The sequence below is a fragment of the Theropithecus gelada genome, chromosome 14, assembly GCF_003255815.1.
Source record: "Theropithecus gelada isolate Dixy chromosome 14, Tgel_1.0, whole genome shotgun sequence".
Taxonomy (NCBI): domain Eukaryota; kingdom Metazoa; phylum Chordata; class Mammalia; order Primates; family Cercopithecidae; genus Theropithecus; species Theropithecus gelada.
In genome coordinates this window covers 1,270,766-1,291,230 of record NC_037682.1, presented here as the reverse complement: position 1 = coordinate 1,291,230, position 20,465 = coordinate 1,270,766, and the positions used below count along the sequence as shown (strand labels likewise).

The window sequence follows — 20,465 nt, the reverse complement described above, 5'->3', positions numbered from 1 at the left end:
CCTCGGGCATGCACCTGGGCACTGGCTGGCCATGCTGAGCTCTGCCAGCCAGCACTGGGCCCGCGCCTCGGACGGGATATGGCAGGGATCCGAGCCTGGGCGCGTGCCCACTCCCGGGCTTGAAATCTTTCCCGAACACTCCCCAAAGCCACAGCTTTCAGTGCTTTGATCTGATGGGGACCAGCTGCCAAGCCTCTGGGGGTGAAGCCCCACCTGTTCTCCTCCAGGGGACGTCACACCTGACCACAGGGCCCAGCAGGGCAGAGGCGGGGAAGGGGCTGGCCAAGGGGTGGGGGGCCACCAGCAGGTCCATCCCAGCACCTCCATGAATATGAGTCCCAGCAGACCCAGGGCCTCAGCCTCCTGTGAGGGAAGCCTCCTGGAGACACCTGCAGGGGCAAAGGCCTCAAGTCCAAGCGAAGGTCTGCTCACACCTGTCCGGGGAGCCCCTTGGGTCTAGGAGACAGCGCCCACCCTCACAGTTCAGCCGGGAAGCTGGGACCCGGGGCCCACCCTGTGCTCCCACTTCACAGCCACACCAGGCCCAGAGTGACCGCTGTTCAGGGCCAGGCCACACAGATGGATGTAGAGGGCAGGGCCAGCGATGGGCATGAGATGGGACAATCGCCCACTTGTCCAGTCCTCAGGCCCTGTTCTCTAGCCAGGCGGAGACATGGCTCCTATCACCAGGTTGCTCCAGGAACAACACCTCACACGCTTATCTCCCCCATTGCTCAGCGCATTCAAGCGCTCCCCGGCCAGGACAGAAATGCCGCTCCCAGCCGTTTGCCACCAAGCGAGTGCATTGGGAGAGAGGGACCCCCAGGCTCCGGAGACCCCATGGTGTCACGATGGAGCCCCCACCAGGGCTTGGGGCCAGGGCCTTCTACACACCCCTGAGTGGCCCTGAGATCATGGGGACAATAAATTCTGGGATGCAGAGTTTTCACCAGAAATTCAACACATGCACACACAGGCACACATGTGCGCACATGCATGCACACACACATGCACACAGGCACACACATGCACACAAAGGCACACACATATGCACACAGCCACACACATGCAAACACAGGCACACATGCACACACAGGCACACACACATGCACACACACGTGCACGCAGGCACACACGCACACATGCATACACAAGCACACACGTGCACACACAGGCACACATGCACACAGGCACACACACGAATACACACATGTACACAGGCACACACACATGCACACACAGGCGCGCACACACGCCCACAGGCACAGACATATGCACACACAGGCACACACACGTGCACACAGGCACACACACATGCACACACAGGCACACGTAGACACAGGTATACAGGCACACATGCGTGCACACACAGGTACACATGTGCGCACACACACATGCATATGCATGCACACACACGCACAAGCATCACATGCCTGCAAGCGGGCATCTTCACCACAGGCCCAGTGGGCAGCCCCATTGCAGGCTGGTGGCATCCAGCCCCCACCTGCCCCACACCTGTGCAAGCTGCAGGGATCCCCCAATTCTAGGGGACGCTGGGGACTCACGTGCTGAACGTCACGGCCATAACTGCCCTTCAAGGTCAGGGTTCTCATGAGCCCAGACAGGCGGTCAGACAAGCACAACTGCCGGGCTGACGCGGCCACAGGGCTCCCAGCCATGCCACCTGCCCATGAGGCCCCTTTCAGTACCAGCTGCCCTGGTGCAGTGACCCCACCCAGGGAAGGGGGCCCTAAGATCTCGGCCCCTCTTCGTCTCCACCTCAAGCCCGGGTTGAGAGGCCCCAGCTCAGAACAAGGGCCAGCTGTGAGCCCTGTGTCCATCCAGCCTCAGCATGACAGGACAAGGGCCTCACTCCTGTGCCTCAGTTTCTCACCTAAACCACAGGGGCCACTAAGAGTGTTAAGAAGGGACAGCCAAGGCCAGATGCAGTGGCTCACGCCTGTCATCCCAGCACTCTGGGAGGCTGAGGCAGGAGATCTCTTGAGCCCAGAAGTTCAAGACCTGCCTGGACAAAGTGAGACCTCGTCTCTACAAAAATAAAAAATAAAAAGAACAGATGAGAGCAGGAACACCAAAATGCCTGGTGTGGGGCTCTCGGGGTGGGTAGCACACGTACAGCAATTTCCTACGAAAACAACTTATTGTAATTTCAAGCAACGTTCTGCAAAACAAGCTGATTTAAGTGAAACACCTGACACCTACCGCGTGGGGCACGTGTGGCCCTGGAGCCTCTTCCGGGGCAGGTGGGGCGGCTCCCCGGCGAGTGGGCACAGGTGGGACAGAGGTGGCAGGCTCCGGTCCCAGCCAGCGGGCTCAGCTCACCTGTGGGACAGGGGTGCAGCCCCATGTGGGAAGCCCAGCCCAGGGAGACCAGGTGGCCTCGGCGCCCTCCTGGCTCAGGCCGGGATGCTGGCATGTGGTGGGAATGGCCCCAAGGCCAGCAAGGGCTCCTGTTGGGGTAGGGGGCCAAAATCCCCTGCGGGAGGGGTCCCTGGGCTCCCAAACGAGGCTGGGGCAATCCCGGCGACCGCTCAGACCTCCACCTCCCTCCCACACTGCCAGCCACCAGCACCACCCCGATGTCCCCAGACCTTGCCCTGGCCCCTCAGGCGTGGCACGTGCCTCCACAGGTGAGCCCCCCTGGTCATCCCAGTTCCTGCCCCTCTGCCTGAATGGGTCAGGAGCACACCAGCGACCCCACAGCCCTGCACAGATGCCCCAGCAGACAAGCGGCCCCTGAGCTTCTGTGCCCAAGACGGCCGCCAACAGTGCTCGGGGGAGAAGAAAATAGCTGTGGAGGGGTCTTCAGGAACAAGCCTGGGACCCGGCGGGCTACAGAGACACGGTAGGTCCTCAGGCCTCCAGGGCAGCCTGTTTGAGCCCCAAGGCTGTTGTCTGTCCCAGACAGCAAATCCCCTGCTCCCCAATGCCCCCTGGCAGGGTTCACCCAGTCCCCAACGCCCCCTGGCAGGGTTCACCCAGTCCTCAACGCCCCCTGGCAGGGTCCCTCCTGCTGGGTGATCTTTCCTGCTGGGCAGGGAACTCAGGGTGAGGGGCGGACCCAGCGCCCTTCAGGGGTCCTGGGATTCAGGGTGGGGTGGACCCAGCGCCCTTCGGGGGTCCTGGGATTCAGGGTGGGGGCGGACCCAGCGCCCTTCAGGGGCCCTGGGATTCAGGGTGGGGGTGGGCCCAGTGCCCTTCGGGGGCCCTGGGATTCAGGTGTAGCAGGGCTCCCCCCAGCTGGGTCAGCACTGGTCCCCCCAGAAGGGGCAGAGCAGGTGCCCCAGGGCCCCTACCTCCCCCAGCAGGCCCGTCCCGGCCACCAGGCGTGTGGCTGACAGGGCCCACGTTGACCCAGCAGCGGGGAGGGCCCGGCTGGGATGGCCCGACGTGGGGGGTGTTTGCAGGGCCTTTGGGGGTGTGCGTGCGTCAGCCCCCGCTGGGAGTGGGTGATAATGGGACCGCTGCCTGCAGGATTTTCCAAAGAAAGCCGAGTCCTGATAAAGCAGGCCCAGATCCTGTTTGGCCACCGCTGCGCCCGCCAGCAGTGGTGATTAAGGGGCTGGACCGTGGGGCGCAGGCAGGTGCGGCGGGGGAGGACCCACCACCCTATATAAGGCTCCCAGGACTGGCCATTGGAGCCGCACGGGTGGCAGCAGCAGGCCTGCCGGGCCCAGCGCGAGCTCCTCTCCACGGTGCACCATGCTCTGGCCGTGGCTGCTGCTGTCCTGCTGCGGAGCCCTGCTCAGCACTGGTGAGTGAGGCCAAGGGGTGCCGGACACTGCGGTGCCCTCAGAGGGGCCCTGGGCCTTCTCACCTTGCCAACTGGGCTGGCCCACGTGGACGCTGATGGACAGAAGGCCCCACCTCGGCTCCGTGACCAGCCCCCGCTGCCGGGCCCAGGTCCCCCTCGCAGCCTCAGCGCTGGGCTCTGCCAGTTGGGGTCAGGGACCCCATGGGGCCTGGGCAGGGACGCCCTCCTGTGGGCTGACACAGCGGCCAGCAGGGGAGGACGCTCGGCTGGAGTGGGGTCCGGAGGTCCCGCAGGAACAGTAGGCAGGTGTGCTGGTGCCCAGGCCTGGCGCTCTCCCTCCCCCAGTGGGGTTCTGAGTCCCGAGAGCTCTCTGGAGTGTGGGGGACAGAGGCCCAGTCCCTGCTGCCGTGGGCCTCAGTTTCCTAGTCTACAGAAGTAGGGGATGCTGCCTCCCCTGGTGTGGCCGCCGTGGGGGGAAGGGAGGGGAAGGTGCGCAGCCATTCTGGGCTCAGAACCGCCGCAGGCAGCCTGCCCTCTCCCCCACGCTCCCCTACCCAGCTCAGGCAAGATCCAGGAGGGACTGACATCCTGGATCCTCTGCCAACCACCTGCCCTGCGGCTGCTGCAGGTGGCCACCAGTCCTGCCCCAGGCCCCCAGAAGGAGCCAGCCCCAAGGGGTCCCTCTGTGGCCACAGCCTGAGGCCTGGGGAGACCCCTCTTGCCGACCAAGGCACCAGCCCAAGGGCCTCTGTGTTCCGTGCTCCTCCTTCCTCTCCAAGCTGGCCCCTGACCCTCCTCCACAGCCGGGAGTCCCCTGGGGTGGACGCTGGCCGGACAGAGCTCACCCTCGGAGCTGCTGCCAACCTGGGGCCTCGGGCTCAGAGCACAGTGGGACCCCCCCAGGGGTGCCCCAAACCCGCCTCACCCCTTCTCTCCCTTGAAGCCCCTTCCCCACCACACCGGGCACCACCCTTCAACGGTGGGAGATGTGGGGGTCTCTGAGCCCTCCCAGCAGTACCCTCTGCTTGGGACCCCGGCCCCCACCTGCACACCTGGCACAGCTTGGGGACAAGTGCCAGAAAGTGGGGCTGAACTTGCAGCAGAGCACGACCCCTAGTCCCTCGGGCCACCACCCTGGAGCCAGGGAGGGAGGTGTGATGAGGCCCAGGGAGCCTGGAAGTCTGCGCTGTGGGCAGTGCAGAGGGTGGAGGGCCAAGTGGGGGTGTCCACCGGTTACCCCAGCAAATGCTCTCTGAGCACCGCCTCTGCCAGCACGGGAGGGGTCTCAGCCGGCAGAGTGTGGAGTCGGGCAGCTGTGCTGCAGGCCTGGGCCACAGTGGGCCGGGAGGCAGGGGTGGGTGGCCGCCAAGCGTGCAGAAGGAACAGCGCGCACCTGCCGCCTCGTGCTTGTCCAGGGGCTGAGAGGCCGGGGGTGGCAGACCAACCCGCCCAGAGGCCCATGGGCCTGGCCGAGGGATGAGCCAAGGGGAAGCACAGCCAGTCTGGGCAGGAACGCAGGAGCCTCCCACTGGGCTTCAGACAGAGCTGGAGGCAGCCGACTTGGAGCCAGTGGACCCAGGGAACCTCCTGCGGGTGGGGCAGGGCGAGGGCGGTGGGGGGCACAGGGGACGCAGCAATGAGGCTCCCACACGGGGCAGTGGAGCCAGCCTGGCAGGGCCGAGGGCACCGAAACACGGGCCTGAGGTGTCTGTGCTGCAGCGGGGACGGCCACCAAGTGCCATCCCCCATCTGAAAGGTGGAGAAACTGAGTTGCAGGGGGCATTGCCCAGGGGAGACCTGTCACAGCTCTGCAGCCTCCAGAGGTGCTGGCCTAGGGGCGGACTCCTCCTCCCGCTCAGAGCTCTCCCACCCCTCCCCCACCAGAGGCCAGTGAGGGCCCCGTCCCAGGAACCACTGAGTTCCGTGGCTGAGGGTTCTGTGTGTTGCACACTCCTACAACAGGTGCTTCTGAGCCCCATGGATCATCCCTGGAAAGAATGGCAGGGGGCTGAGGACCACGACACCTGCTGGGACCCCCAGGAAGGGGATGGGTGAGGGGTGGGTGCTCGCCAGGCTCAGGGCCCAGCATGAGCCACCCCCACCCAAGTCTGGAGTAAACTCAGCTTACATTGGGGATAAGCCAGGTGCAGCCCATCAGAAAACGATCTCAAGGCCAAAGGGGACCACAGCCAAATGTGTGTCCCCCACAGCCAAGACTAGCATTCTCCTTAAATCCAGTCACTCAAATATCCAACAACTTCTGCCTGTGCCAGAGAGGACTCACCCAGGCGGCCAAGGGGCAGGCAGCCTGGCTCCTCCCTGGACCGTGGGTAACACCATGCCCCAGCTGACAGGCCCCTGCCCCTGCGTCACCGGAGACACAGGTGTCCAGTGGTAACGGGGGCAGCACCAAGTCAGTCCCAGAAAGTGGGCAGAGCCGGGGGTGGGAGCGCAGGTGGTGAGTGGCAGGAACAGGATCTCAGAGCTACGTCTGGAGGGAGGTGCCGTGAGTGCCCTGCTAACCAATGGGCAGGGACAAGGAGGGTCCCGGCCCCGAGAGGGGTCTGGAGAGGTCACGGGTCCTGCTCAGGTGCCCCACCAGTACTCAGACATCGGCGGCCCATGGGAGCCACAAGAAGGGCCACAGTCCTGGAGGCAGGGTCCGGGGAGTTACCCAGAGGTGGTAGAAGTCTCCCTCCGGGTAAAGGGGATGGGACCTGGGGGGTGTCGGCCCCACCTCAGCCTCCGCGAGTCAGAGTGGGGCATCCCCCGCTGCCCTGCCCTGGAGTCACCATGACTGGGCTATCTGGACATTTCTCTGACAACAGTGGCCTCGGTGCCAGGCCTGACATCAAGGCTGTCTCAAGGCTGACGTGCAGGCAAGTGGCCATGTTTAGAGCCACTGAGGGCAGAGAGAACCGGCCGTGGGGCCTTGGCACAGACCCCTCAGGGAAACCAGGCGGCCAAGCTGGGGAGGTGGGCACAGCCCGTTCTGTTGGCTCCACTCTCAAGCCCCTGCCACCCACACCAGCCCCTCCTCGCCCTGCCCAGGAGCCCCAGGGATGAGTACCCTGCACACAGGGTGCCCGTCATCTGCTGAACCCCAAGGGGCTGACGGCTGAACTGGGACTGAGTGGACGAACGAGGAAGTGAATGAAAGCAGGGAAGGAAGCCGGGGCTCATGAAGGACAACACGAGAGGCCAAGCGCTTGGCCTGCTGTTGAGGCCTTGAGCCCCACGAGCCATGGATGCTTCTCGCACTCCGAGTGTGTGCAGGGGCACAGGCAGAGCAGCCCTGGGCAGAGGTGAGCGGCGCCCTCAGGGACGACAGGGCAGCCCCACACCAACCGCGGGTCCTGTCCACACAGGTCTGGCCGACACTTCCTACACCAGCCCAGGCCTCTGGAGGCTGAAGGACTCTCCACAGACAGGTAAGAGCGCAGCGGCCACTGATCCTGCCGCCCAGACCACCCAGGTCCGGTGTGCAGGAGAGAGGGCCCCCCAAGACACACGCATCCAACACACATACACACACATACATGCACCAACAAACACCAACACACATGCATATGCCAACATATGTACATGTACCAACATACACATGCACATACACCTGACACACATACATGACACAGATGCATGAGCACATGTCACATACACACCCAACACACACTACACACACCCAACACACACTACACACACCCAACACACTACACACAACCCAACACACATGCACACACACCCAACACATTACGCAGACACAACCCAACACACATGCACACACACCCAACACGACCTACACACACACCCAACACACACTCCACACACAAACCCAACACACATGCACACACACCCCCAACACACTCTACACACACAACCCAACACACACGACCTACACACACCCGACATACACATACACACACACCCACTACACACACACAACCCAACACACATGCACACACCTGACATGCACATGTACATGACACATGCATGAGCACACGTCACACACACACCCAACACACAACCAACACACACGACCTACACACACTCCTGACATACACATGCACACACCCAACACAGCCAAACACATACACACCCAACACCCACGCACACACATCCCAGACATGCAAACGTGCACACATACAACATGCATGACTTATACATGTGCACGCACCCAACACACAACCCTACACACACATGCACCATTGTACACACCCTACACACACCTGAGACACGTGCCCAACACACACCTGCACACCCACACACACGCATACACCCAGCATGCACACACATGCACTCAACACACATGCCCAGCTCACACAAACAACACACACATGCACACAACACACACAATCACACCCAATACACATGCAGGTATATATTGTACACGCCTACACAGCTCTCCAACACACACTCCCAATGCACGCATGGACACACCTGACACATATGCACACACCCCCAACACACACATACGTGTACACACACACACGTGTGTACATATGCCTACAGCAGCGCTGACTCCTGGCCAGACATATACCATAGCACTCAGGTTCACTCAGATGCCCATGTCTGGGGTTTCCACAGCCTGGCCCCAACTCTAAAACCCTGGCCCAGGGAGATGAGTGACCTCTCTGCCTGCCCTAGCCCTGCCCGGCCAGGATGGTGGGGACACAGGGTTTTGTGTCAGCACTGCTATCTCTGTAGCCCCGGACAAAGGCCAGTGCTCCACGTGGGGGGCTGGTCACTTCTCCACCTTCGACCACCATGTGTACGACTTCTCGGGGACGTGCAACTACATCTTCGCGGCCACGTGCAAGGACGCCTTCCCCACCTTCAGTGTCCAGCTGCGGCGAGGTCCAGACGGGAGCATCTCGCGGATCATCGTGGAGCTGGGGGCCTCCATCGTCACCGTGAGCGAAGCCACCATCTCAGTCAAGGACATCGGGTAGGCCAGGTGGGCTGGGGCCCGGGGGCCGGAGGACTGAGGGGCCACCACCGACTGCCCTCGCCCCACAGGGTCATCAGCCTGCCCTACACCAGCAATGGGCTCCAGATCACACCCTTTGGCCAGAGTGTGCGGCTGGTGGCCAAGCAGCTGGAGCTAGAGCTGGAGGCCGTGTGGGGCCCTGACAGCCACCTCATGGTGAGGAGAGAGGGGCCAGGGTGGGCCTGGAGACCCACAGCACTGGGGGGGCAGGTGGGACTCTGGAGGGGCTGCCCTCCTTGGGGATCCCAGCCAGCCCTCAGGCTGCCATGCAGCCAGGCCCTTTGTGCCAAGCAGTGCTGACCCCTGGCCAGTAACATGAGCTAGGACTGGGTTTTGTGGGTGACTCAGCTTCTCCACTGGAAAATTAGGCTCCCACAAGAAGCAGCAGACGAACAGGGTGGGGGCATGGTGGGGGCTCTGGGTCCAGGAGCAGGAACTGAGAGCCCTCCACAGTGGATGAGGGGCACCCCGGTCCCCTAGCTCCCTGGCCCCCAGCAGAGCCGTCTCCCGCAGGTTCTGGTGGAGCGGAAGTACATGGGCCAGATGTGTGGGCTCTGCGGGAACTTTGACGGGAAGGTGACCAATGAGTTTGTCAGTGAGGAGGGTAGGTGGGGCCAGGGCTGGTGGGGGCCTCTGTTCTGAGCAACAAGGGTAGGTGGGGGTAGGGCTGAGGGTCTCAAGGTCGGGGACAGGGCTGGGGGGCCTCTAGGTGGGGGGCCGGGCAGGGGTGCCTCTGAGGCCCAGCCCCCACAGTGCTGATCCCTGTCCTGCACCCCCAGGCAAGTTCCTGGAACTCCACAAGTTTGCTGCCCTCCAGAAGCTGGACGACCCCGGTGAGATCTGCACCTCTGAGGACATCCCCAACACCCACGTCCGGCAGGGCCAGCATGTAAGCAAGGGGGCTCCAGGTGGGGCTGACCCCAGGTCTCACAGGGTCGCCGAGACCACCAGGGTCCCCCACAAGCAGCCCCATCACAGACGCCCTGCCCTGACCTCCCCAGTCATGGTGGCACGGGGTGTGGCCTTTGCCCCCATGACCCTGAGCGGTCCCCCCAGGCCCAGATCTGCACACAGCTGCTGACCCTGGTGGCCCCCGAGTGCAGCGTGTCCAAGGAGCCCTTCGTGCTAAGCTGCCAGGCAGACGTGGCCGCAGCCACCCAGCCAGGCCCACAGAACAGCAGCTGTGCCACCCTGTCCGAGTACTCCCGCCGGTGCAGCATGGTGGGCCAGCCCGTCCGCCGCTGGCGGGGCCCCGGCCTGTGCTGTGAGTCCAGGGAAGGGTGGCGGGGGGCAGGGAGGCCGAGGGCTCCAGACCCAGCTCTCCCAGCTCCTGGACTGCCTGATGTGATGCCTGCATCCGTCCTCGTCTGAGATCCCGGCTGCTGCTTCTAGATGGAGGAGGGGCTGGGCTAAGTCCTCCACCAAGCTGGGGTGGGACAGGGAGGGGTGGGGGGGACCCTCTCACCAGAGCCGTGTGTGCCCACAGCCGTGGGTCAGTGCCCAGCCAACCAGGTGTACCAGGAGTGCGGCTCGGCCTGCGTGAAGACCTGCTCCAACCCGCAGCACAGCTGCTCCAGCTCCTGCACCTTCGGGTGCTTCTGCCCGGAAGGTGAGGGCAGTGGCAGGCACTCACTCTCCCCGGGACCCCTGAAGAGAGCCCAGGGACAAGGGGACGTCAGACTCCACCCACCCCGACCCGGCTCACCCCAACATTCTGCCGTCTGAGTCCCAGCTCCGGCGCCTCTTGCCCTGGGACAGGCTTTTCCCGCCCGGAGCTTGCAGCCTGCAGGTCTCCCAGCCATGGCCACCCCTGCAAACTCACAGGCAGTGAGGGCTGCTCACTGGAGTCGGGGAGCTGCCGAGAGAAGGTGGGGTTTGAGCTGGGCCCATGGGACAGTTACATGTCCCTGCCTGCTGGAGGCCGCCACCCACCAGGAGCCTGGGCCGGGCACACTGGCACGAAGGGCTGTGCACGCACAGGGCCTGACGTAGACTTGCAAATGCAAGTGCAGCTGGAGTGAGAAGTCGCAGCCCAGGCTGGAGGGGCGTCTTCTCGGAGCCAGGTTGCGGGGGGTGGGGGGCGTCTCCCTGGAGCCAGGGAGGGGCCGCCCAACAGGAGAGTGGGAGGCAGTCAGTCCCACCCAAGCCCCAAGAAGCTCCGCTATTGCAGGGACGGTCCTGAATGACCTCTCCAGTAACCACACCTGCGTGCCCGTCACCCAGTGCCCCTGTCTGCTCAACGGCGCCATGTATGCCCCCGGGGAGGTCACAATAGCCGCCTGCCAAACCTGGTGAGTGAGGCGCTGGAGGGGGCTCTGGCTGGCCGGCAGGAGTTCCGCTGGCCTAGGGTGGGTAGGGGTGTGCTGCTGTCCAGCTCCAGCGGCCCTGCCCACCATGCGGTTGCCCCCATGCCCACCCACAGCCAGTGCACCCAGGGCCGCTGGGCGTGCAGGGAGCGGCCATGCCCCGGCCACTGCTCCCTGGAAGGTGGCTCCTTCGTCACCACGTTCGACGCCAGGCCCTACCGCTTCCACGGCGCCTGCACCTACATCCTCCTCCAGGTAGGACGAGCCCCGTGGCCCGTGGGGAGGGGCACTCCCAGTGACCCCACCCATGCCTGAGCACCAACCCCTCGCAGAGCCCCCAGCTTCCCGAGGATGGTGCCCTCATGGCTGTGTACGACAAGTCCGGCTTCTCACAGTCCGAGACCTCCCTGGTGGCCGTGGTCTATCTCTCCAGGCAGGTAAGGCCTTTCCCGCGCCCGTCCCTGCCAGCAGGGCTCCGCTCCCTGGCGCCTGTGCCCTGACTCAGGCCACCCTCTCTCCAGGAAAAAATTGTGATCTCTCAGGACGAGGTGGTCACCAACAACGGAGAAGCCAAGTGGCTGCCATACAAGACTCGTACGTCCTGGCCCAGTCCCTGGCCCCCCAGAACGGCGCCTTCCGGGTGGGCTGCAGTGGGCAGGGAGGGGGCTGAGATGGCCCATTGAGCACTGTGTCCTGCAGGCAACATCACGGTCTTCAGGCAGACGTCCACCCACCTCCAGATGACCACCAGCTTCGGGTTGGAACTCGTGGTCCAGCTGCGCCCCGTCTTCCAGGCCTACATCACTGTTGGGCCCCAGTTCAGAGGTCAGACCAGAGGTGAGTCCCTGCTCCTCCGGGTGGCCCTGTTGCCTCATTCCTACAGGGCCTGGCCATGACCAGGGGAAGAGAAAGGTCCAAGAGAGGTTCACACAACCCTGTGTATCTGGGGAGCCCCCGGGGGTAACAGGCACGTGTGGCCCACACGGCTTCTCACCCAGGATGCTATTAGAGGAAGGACGGGGGCTCCAGGGCGTGTGGGCAGGAACAGGTGCAGGAGGGATGGGTTCAAGCTGATGCCTGCCGGCTCAGGGCTCTGTGGCAACTTCAACGGGGACACTACGGACGACTTCACCACCAGCGTGGGTATCGCTGAGGGCACCGCCTCGCTGTTTGTGGACTCCTGGCGGGCGGGGAACTGTCCAGCCGCTCTGGAGCGTGAGACTGACCCCTGCTCTATGAGCCAGCTCAACAGTGAGTGTCCGGCCCCCAACTCCCCCTGGCTGCCCCCTAGCACCCACAGTTCTGACAGACCCCTGGACTCGACCACAGGCCCAGTTGCCAGGGTGGGGGGTCCCTGGGAGGAGCCGTGGCTGGAATGGGGAGGGGCCGGGACTCACACCCGGGCCTGTCGTCCCCAGAGGTGTGTGCGGAGACCCACTGTTCCATGCTGCTGAGGACAGGCACGGTGTTCGAGAGGTGCCATGCCACAGTGAACCCCGCGCCCTTCTACAAGGTGAGGGCCCGAGGGCGTCTTGGGAGGGCTGCAGGGAAGGCCGTGGTGGCTGACATGGTCTCAGGCACCCAAAGGCATAGGTTTGGGGCCCCCACATCCCCAGGGCAGGGTGCCTGCCACCAGCCCATGCTGGCTCTCTGCCCACAGAGGTGCGTGTACCAGGCCTGCAACTACGAGGAGACCTTCCCCCACATCTGCGCTGCCCTGGGCGACTATGTACACGCCTGCGCCTCACGGGGCGTCCTGCTCTGGGGCTGGAGAAGCAGCGTGGACAACTGCAGTGAGTGCCCAGCGGGGTTTCAGCGGGATCACAGCAGGCTGGGCTCATGAGGGGGTGTCCTGGGGCCCCAAGCTCTGAGGCTCTGCAGTGCCCGGCAGGCAGTGGAACCCAAGCTCGCCCTCCCTGGCCGGCCCCTCCCAGAGGGTCTGATGCCCGGAGGGTCTGATACCCGGGTCCTCCACAGCCGTCCCCTGCACGGGCAACACCACCTTCAGCTACAACAGCCAAGCCTGTGAGCGCACCTGCCTGTCACTGTCAGACCATGCCACCGAGTGCCATGCCAGCGCGGTGCCCGTGGACGGTTGCAACTGCCCCAGTGGCACCTACCTGAACCACAAGGGCGAGTGTGTGCGCAAGGCCCAGTGCCCGTGCACACTGGAGGGTTACAAATTCATCCTGGCCGAGCAGTCCACCATCATCAACGGCGTCACCTGGTGAGGGGCCAGGCAGGGGCCAGGCGGGGGGTCCCTGCCAGGCCCCGGGGGCTCACGCAGCCTCTCTCTTGCAGCTACTGCATCAACGGGCGGCTGAGTTGCCCGCAGCGACCACAGATGTTCCTGGGTACGTACAGCAGTGCCGGCCACAGGCTGGGACTGTGAGGGGCCCTGGCTTCCTCTCAGTGTCCTGACTGGGTGCCCCTCTTTCCTATAGCCACCTGCCAGGCCCCCAAGACCTTCAAGTCCTGCAGCCAGTCCTCCGAGAACAAGTTTGGGGCGGCCTGTGCCCCCACATGCCAGATGCTGGCCACTGGTGTTGCCTGCGTAAGGGGGCGCGCAAGGAGCGGGAACGCCCAGGCCCCACCTGGGCCATGAGGGAGTTTCCACAGAACCCCGGGAGACCCGGTCATGTTCTGCCCTGCGGCGGGTGCCTGGGGCTGGCCAGGAGGTGGGAGCAGCCCTGTGGCCGGGCAGCTGGAGGCCCCAGGGGCTTGTCTGCAGGGCTCCCTGAGGACAGTGGCCAGCACCAGCTTGGGGAGGGTGGGTTGTCCACGTGTAGGGATGGGTACAGAGTCCCAGCACCTTTCACAAAGTGGGGGAAGCTTTGCTAAGGCAATAAGCCCAGCTGCCCACAAAGGCCACAGAGTAGGGCTGTATTCAGGGAGAGGGCCTGGGAGACACGCCAGGTGGTCTCAGAGGGGCCCAGGGCTGGGCAGCGGCTGGCTGAGGCCACCCTTCCAGGGGCCGCTGACCTGCCTCCCTCCAGGTGCCCACCAAGTGTGAGCCTGGCTGTGTCTGTGCCGAGGGCCTCTACGAGAATGCCGACGGGCAGTGTGTGCCCCCTGAGGAGTGCCCATGTGAGTTCTCGGGGGTCTCCTACCCTGGGGGAGCTGAGCTCCACACCGACTGCAGGACCTGGTGAGACAGAGCGTCACTCCAGACGCCATGGGCTCTTGGGGCTGTCTGGGGCAGGCAGGGGCTGCCCAGGGTGGGGTTGTCCCGGAGGTGGGGGGCATCCAGAGGTGCAGCCTGGCCTCTCCAGGGACCACACCCAGTATGGCAGGAGGGCCACGGGCCTGCCACCCACACCTACTGTCTCCACAGCACCTGCTCCAGGGGGAGGTGGGCCTGCCAGCAGGGCACCCACTGCCCGTCCACCTGCACCCTCTACGGGGAGGGCCACATCGTCACCTTCGACGGCCAACGCTTCGTATTCGACGGCAACTGCGAGTACATCCTGGCCACGGTATCCACCGGGCGCGGGGCCGCGGGGCCCGGGGACCCACAGGCACGTACCCCAGGGCTCCTCCTCAGTGCCCTCTCCCTGCAGGACGGGTGTGGTGCCAATGATTCACAGCCCACCTTCAAGATCCTGACAGAGAACGTCATCTGTGGGAACTCCGGGGTCACGTGTTCACGCGCCATCAAGATCTTCCTGGGGGTGAGCAGCGAGGCAGACTCTGGCAGGGCGGGAGGGGCGGGAGGGGGCCCCTGCCACACAGCTGGACCCTGCCCACTGGAGCCTCCAGGTCCTGCCCTGAGGTGCAGCTCTCCCCGCCTGCCTCTCCTTGAGGGGTGCCTGCTGCCCCTCCCTGGCCAGACACTCAGGACCAGGGGTGCTTGTCCCCCACAAGGTTTCAGGGGCTGCGCAATGTCTCCCCGGCAGAGGGGAGGGACTCTCCAGGAAGCCCGAGCTTCAGCCCTCAGCCCTGTTCCAGGCATGCCAGGCCCTTCTGCCCCAAGCTGGTTCTCAGCAGATGGTCCTGTGCATGGCCTTAACAGACCTGGCAGCTCTGCCTCTGAGAGCTCGGTCCAGCACGGCTGTGCCAGGGGCCGGGGGAGACAGGCAGTCCCATGCCAACCCTACTCCACAGGGCCTGTCCGTGGTGCTGGCAGACAGAAACTACACGGTCACCGGGGAGGAGTCCCACGTGCAGCTCAGTGTGAGGCCGGGCACGCTGAGCCTTGTCGTGGACATCAGTGTCCCCGGAAGGTACAACCTGACACTCGTCTGGAACAGGCACATGACCATCCTCATCAGGATCACCCGTGCCTCCCAGGTACCGCACGCCCTCTGCGTCCTCCCAGACCCTCCCCGATGCAGGGGTGGAGACGCATGGCACAGTCCCTGGGCCCGGCCTGATGCCGCTCCCTGCAGGATCCCCTCTGCGGCTTGTGTGGCAACTTCAACGGGAATATGAAGGACGACTTTGAGACGCGCAGCAGGTACGTGGCGTCCAGCGAGCTGGAGTTCGTGAACTCGTGGAAGGAGAGCCCGCTGTGCGGGGACGTGAGCTTCGTGGCGGACCCCTGCAGCCTCAATGCCTTCCGGCGCTCCTGGGCCGAGCGCAAGTGCAGCATCATCAACAGCCAGACCTTTGCTGCCTGCCACAGCAAGGTGGGCACCGGGCAGAGGGCTGTGCGCCTGCTCCTCCACAAACGTCCGGTAGGGGTGGGGGAGGGGGTGGGGGCCGGGCCCTGTCTGGCCCAAGGTGGGAAAGCCAGGCACGGTTCTCCCTCCATGGGATCCCAGACCAGCCAGATCAGGGTGCAGAGAGGTTCAGACCCTCTGCCTGAGTGCAGGGCCCTGACGTGGGGCCAACTCGTGCACTGTGGCTGTTTAGCAGCCCCCGGCCTCTGGCCACCAGATGCCAATAGCACCCCCAGACAGTGCCATGAGTCTCCTGGGGCAGCATGGCCTGGTGGGGCCCCCTGCTCAGGAGCCGGTGGTCGGGGAGACCTCCAGGATGCAGGGCACGCGCTTCCCAGCCCAGGGTGTGATCCAGTCATCAGGGTGCAGTAAGAACTGAGAGGATGGGGACAACCCATGGTGGAACAGCATGGCACTGGCCCGCTGAATGTGAGCGTGGCGTGGGGGGAGCGGAGACCCCGGGCAGGGCTGCAGTGGTCATGGTTGGTGGCAGCGTACCTTGGTCCCAATGGCGGATCTCACGGCGTGAGCTCGGGTCAGGACTCCGTGGCAGCATCGGCTTTGGGAGGGTGGCTGGCGGTCAGGGCTGAGGTCCATGTGCTGCCGCTCACCCAGTGCCAGTGCCCTTGCCGCCACACTGTGGCCTCACCACACTGAGGGCACTGCAGGTGGCAAAGCCTGGTGCCCCGCTATCCCCCGACGGCCAGACACTGACTGGCACACGCCCCTGCAGGTATACCACCTGCCCTACTACGAGGCCTGCGTGCGCGACGCATGTGGGTGTGACAGTGGCGGGGACTGTGAGTGTCTGTGTGACGCTGTGGCCGCCTACGCCCAAGCCTGTCTAGACAAGGGTGTGTGTGTGGACTGGAGGACCCCGGACTTCTGCCGTGAGTGACCACCCCACCCACAGGTTGCTCCAGCCCCTGACACCCAGCACCACTGAGGGCCAGCGCAGGGCTGCCCTCGCCCACAGGCCCCTCTCCCTGGACAGGCACCAGGCTGTGCCCTGCAGGGCCACCCTGGTCCTCCCGCAGGCCCCAGCTGCCCAGGGGAGGTTTCGCCAAAAGGGCCCAGGCCTTCCCCGCCCACGCTCAGGTTCCACACATGCCCAGGGGAACCACTGGGTCAGGGCCAGGGCCAGGGCCAGGAACCCCGCCAGCTGACATGTCCCTTCCTCCCAGCCATCTACTGCGGCTTCTACAACACGCACACGCAGGACAGCCACGGCGAGTACCAGTACACCCAGGAGGCCAACTGCACATGGCACTACCAGCCCTGCCTCTGCCCCGGCCAACCACAGAGCGTCCCAGGCAGCAACATCGAAGGTGCCAGGTGGCGGGGAGGTGACGCAGATACACAGGGGGACCCATTCACTCATTCATGCACATTCATTCACACACATTCACTCATTCACACACATTCGCTCATTCACACATTCATTCATGCTCATTAATTCACACGCATTCATTAATTCACACATTCATTCACTCACACATTCACGTTCTTTCATGCAGATTAATGCACATTCACGCATATTCATTCACACACATTTGTTCATCCACTCACGCATTCACGCATTCATTCACGCACCTTCATTCATGCTCATTCATTCACGCAGATTTATGCACATTCACGCATATTCATTCATGCACGCACATTTGTTCACTCACACACATTCACGTACATTCACTCATGTACATTCATTCATGCACATTCATCCACGCACATTCACTCCACATTCATCCATTCACGCTAACTCACGCACACTCATTCAACATATTCATGCTCATTCACGCATTCACTCAACACATTCATTCATGCTCATTCACACATTCACTCATGTACATTCACGCAGATTCATGCACATTCATTCATGCACATTCGTTCATTCACTCATGCACATTCACTCATGCACATTCACACATTATTGAACATTCACGCACATTCATTCACACATTCATCCATGCACATTCATTCATTCATGCTTGCTTATTCATTCAAGCACATTCGCTTATACACATTGATGCAGTCATTCACTTGCACATTCATTCTTTCACACACAATCATTCACTCGCTCAGCAGATGCGTCCTGAGCACCTCTGTCCTCCAGGCCAGTTCCAGCTCAGGGGACCTGGCCTTACACAAAACAAACAGTCCTGCACCCTGAGGCTTCCCTCCCAGCCAGGGAGAGGTGCCTAAGGAGGCAGAACCAGTGTCGTCCAAGGCGCCCACCATGGAGGGGAGAAAGGCAGGCCGGGGTAGGAGAGCTACCCCATGGCTTCCGTGCCACACAGGGTGGTTGGGGTCCTTGGTGGGAAGCAGATGTGAGGGTGAGGATGGGAAAGGTGAGGCGGGGAGCCAGGAAAGTGTCCAGAGGAGCAGCCAGGAGCAGCCTTGTGCCCAGAACCCTTGAGAAAGCCAGGGCAGTGGGCAGAGCGAGCGAGTGAGGGGCGCGGGGCTACAGAGGGGTGTGGGGTACACAGAAGTGTGGGATGGGGTGTGTCCAGGATGCAGGGGTCTTTGTGAGCCCTGTAGCTGACCCAGGGCAGATGTCTGAACGCAGATGGTCCTGGGATTAACAGATGCTGGCCCAAGCGGTGGAGGAGGGTGATGTCTGGAGCCATCTGGACACACGGGACAGATGCACTGGGGCTCAGGAGGGCAATGCAGGGTACCTGCATTGGGGATAACAGAAGAGGGGGGCCAGTGTCTGAGGTCCAGGGGGAGGTGAGGACTGGAAGATGGCACTGAAGCCCCAGCCTCGGGTGATAAGCAGGGGATGAGAGACCAAGGCCCGAGGAAGGCATGGCGGGAAAGGAGTGGCTTAGAGCAAGGTGCACGGGTGAAACTGTAATCCCTGCACACTGAGAGGCCGAGGCAGGCAAATCACCTGAGGTCAGGAATTCGAGACCAGCCTGGCCAACATGGCGAAGCCCCATCACTACTAAAAATACAAAAATTAGCCGTGCATCATGGCACACGCCTGCAATCGCAGCTACTTGGGAGGCTGAGGTAGGAGAATCACTTGAATCCAGGAGGCAGAGGTTGCAGTGAGCTAAGATCACGCCACTGCACTCCAGCCTGGGCGACAGAGCGAGACTCTGTCTCAAAAAAAAAAAAAAAAAAAAGGGCAGAGAGGAAGGAGGCCGCCAGGACAGGAAACATGCAGGTGGACCTGACTGGCCACTGGTCACACAGCCTGGCTGTTCTCCACCCTAGGCTGCTACAACTGCTCCCAGGATGAGTACTTCGACCACGAGGAGGGGGTGTGCGTGCCCTGCAGTAAGTCCAGTCAGCTGCCCTGAGAACCCCTGCCCCTGCCTACATGGAGGCAGAAAGCATGTCTGCATCCCACAAACAAGGGAGAGAGCCCTCGGGGGCTGTGAACCCTTACGTGAGCTCTGGGACTCGACTGTCCGGGACCCTGGCCCCTTGGGTCTCCAGAGACTCAGGCAGCCTCCAGCCCATGGCAGCAGAGAGAAAAAAACAGCACTGAACCCCGTTGGGCCCTCCCATCCCTCTTCCACCAGCCCCCAGCTCCCCCTACCCTACCCAGGCCTGCCAGGGTGCCTGGGGTAGAGAGTGGGGACCATCCTGGGAAGGAGAAAGGGAGAGAGGGAAGGGTAGGCTCCCAGCCCCTCTGATCCCCTCCACCTCATCCTTGGTGAGCATCTGACTCAGGCCCTCGGAGCTCCCGGAGGCCCCACGGGGTGGGGAGGCTTCGAGCGCCACAGGGAGCTGACGCCGTCTTCTTGCAGTGCCAGCCACCACACCGCAGCCATCCACCACAGGTGATTGCACGCACACTAGGTGCCAAGGTGACGCGGCCCTTTCCTGGGCTCCCCCTGGCTCCCTGGACAAATCTGTTGGGTGGGAAGCAGGGAGGGGGCAGGCAGTGCCTGTGCCCTTCCCAGGTCTAACCTGGCAATCAGAGCTGGGGGAGGAGCTCAGCCCACAGCCAGGCAGCAGCCTGGTCCCCGTGGCCCTGGCTGGACCCACGGATGAGCACACAGTGGGGCCTCAACAGGTGACCGCCGCCATGCAGAAGGCCCGACCAGGAGCCAGGCTGCACTCAGAGAGCCACGGGCCAGCCCTCAACTGAGTGCCCGGCACATCAGCCCCTGCAGGGCTGCCCGGCTTCAGGGCCAAACAGGCAGCGGGGAGGGTGCTCCCCAAGGATGTGCCAGTGCCCTGCAGCCCTGATGGCATGTCCGTCCACCCAGGCTCACGGCCCACACAAGTCTGGCCCACAACGGGAACCTCCACCACCATCGGGCTTCTCAGCTCCACCGGACCCTCACCCAGCTCCAAACACACCCCTGCCAGCCCCACCCAGACACCCCTCCTTCCAGCCACGCTCACATCCTCCAAGCCCACGGCCTCCTCAGGAGGTAAGGAGCCTCCAGATGAGCCCATGGAGAGGGCAGCTGCATGGGGTCCTAGGTACACCTCTGGGGTGGGTTCAGGGATGGCCCCGCTTCCTGGCTCAGATCTGCCACTAAGCAGATTCTCAGCATAGAATTTCCTATGCTTGGGAGCCAAACTGGGGATTTTTCAGAAAAACTTTTAAAGACAAGCTGGTCACGGCACAGGGCATTCCTTGCTGCTGGCTGCTGTCACTAGAAACCGTGTGGGACCTACAGGGCCTCTGCCAGGCAGCCTGCCCCTGCCCTACACCGAGCAGGGCCCCATCTGCTGCCCAGGGACCCTGGAGGGGACAGGACAACCGTCCG

The 20,465-nt window shown here is 63.2% G+C and overlaps 1 protein-coding gene across 1 annotated transcript; it reads left to right on the top strand.

Moving 5' to 3' along the window:
* The first annotated feature begins 3,723 nt into the window (after window positions 1–3,723).
* On the top strand, window positions 3,724–20,308 carry LOC112606496 (mucin-6). Its single transcript, XM_025357054.1, has 29 exons — window positions 3,724–3,775; window positions 7,144–7,206; window positions 8,480–8,720; window positions 8,792–8,918; window positions 9,276–9,366; window positions 9,542–9,651; window positions 9,819–10,026; window positions 10,249–10,371; window positions 10,933–11,053; window positions 11,185–11,323; window positions 11,401–11,505; window positions 11,590–11,662; window positions 11,768–11,905; window positions 12,158–12,319; window positions 12,487–12,581; window positions 12,729–12,861; window positions 13,046–13,295; window positions 13,370–13,422; window positions 13,513–13,622; window positions 14,065–14,216; window positions 14,403–14,544; window positions 14,629–14,739; window positions 15,173–15,358; window positions 15,457–15,696; window positions 16,463–16,619; window positions 16,914–17,057; window positions 18,952–19,014; window positions 19,491–19,523; window positions 19,956–20,308. Exons 1-29 carry the CDS (start codon window positions 3,724–3,726, stop codon window positions 20,249–20,251), a joined length of 3,918 nt encoding a protein of 1,305 aa, XP_025212839.1. The 3' UTR covers window positions 20,252–20,308.
* The last annotated feature ends 157 nt before the right edge of the window (window positions 20,309–20,465 follow it).

What these genes read in the sequence shown, in the direction of transcription:
- LOC112606496 (XM_025357054.1), top strand. Translation starts at nt 3,724, where the DNA reads ATGCTCTGGCCGTGGCTGCTGCTGTCCTGCTGCGGAGCCCTGCTCAGC. An exon ending in GCGGGGCCCCGGCCTGTGCT is followed by an intron (nt 10,027 to 10,248) that starts GTGAGTCCAGGG and finishes GTGTGCCCACAG; the next exon opens with CCGTGGGTCAGTGCCCAGCC. An exon ending in CTCTATGAGCCAGCTCAACA is followed by an intron (nt 12,320 to 12,486) that starts GTGAGTGTCCGG and finishes TGTCGTCCCCAG; the next exon opens with AGGTGTGTGCGGAGACCCAC.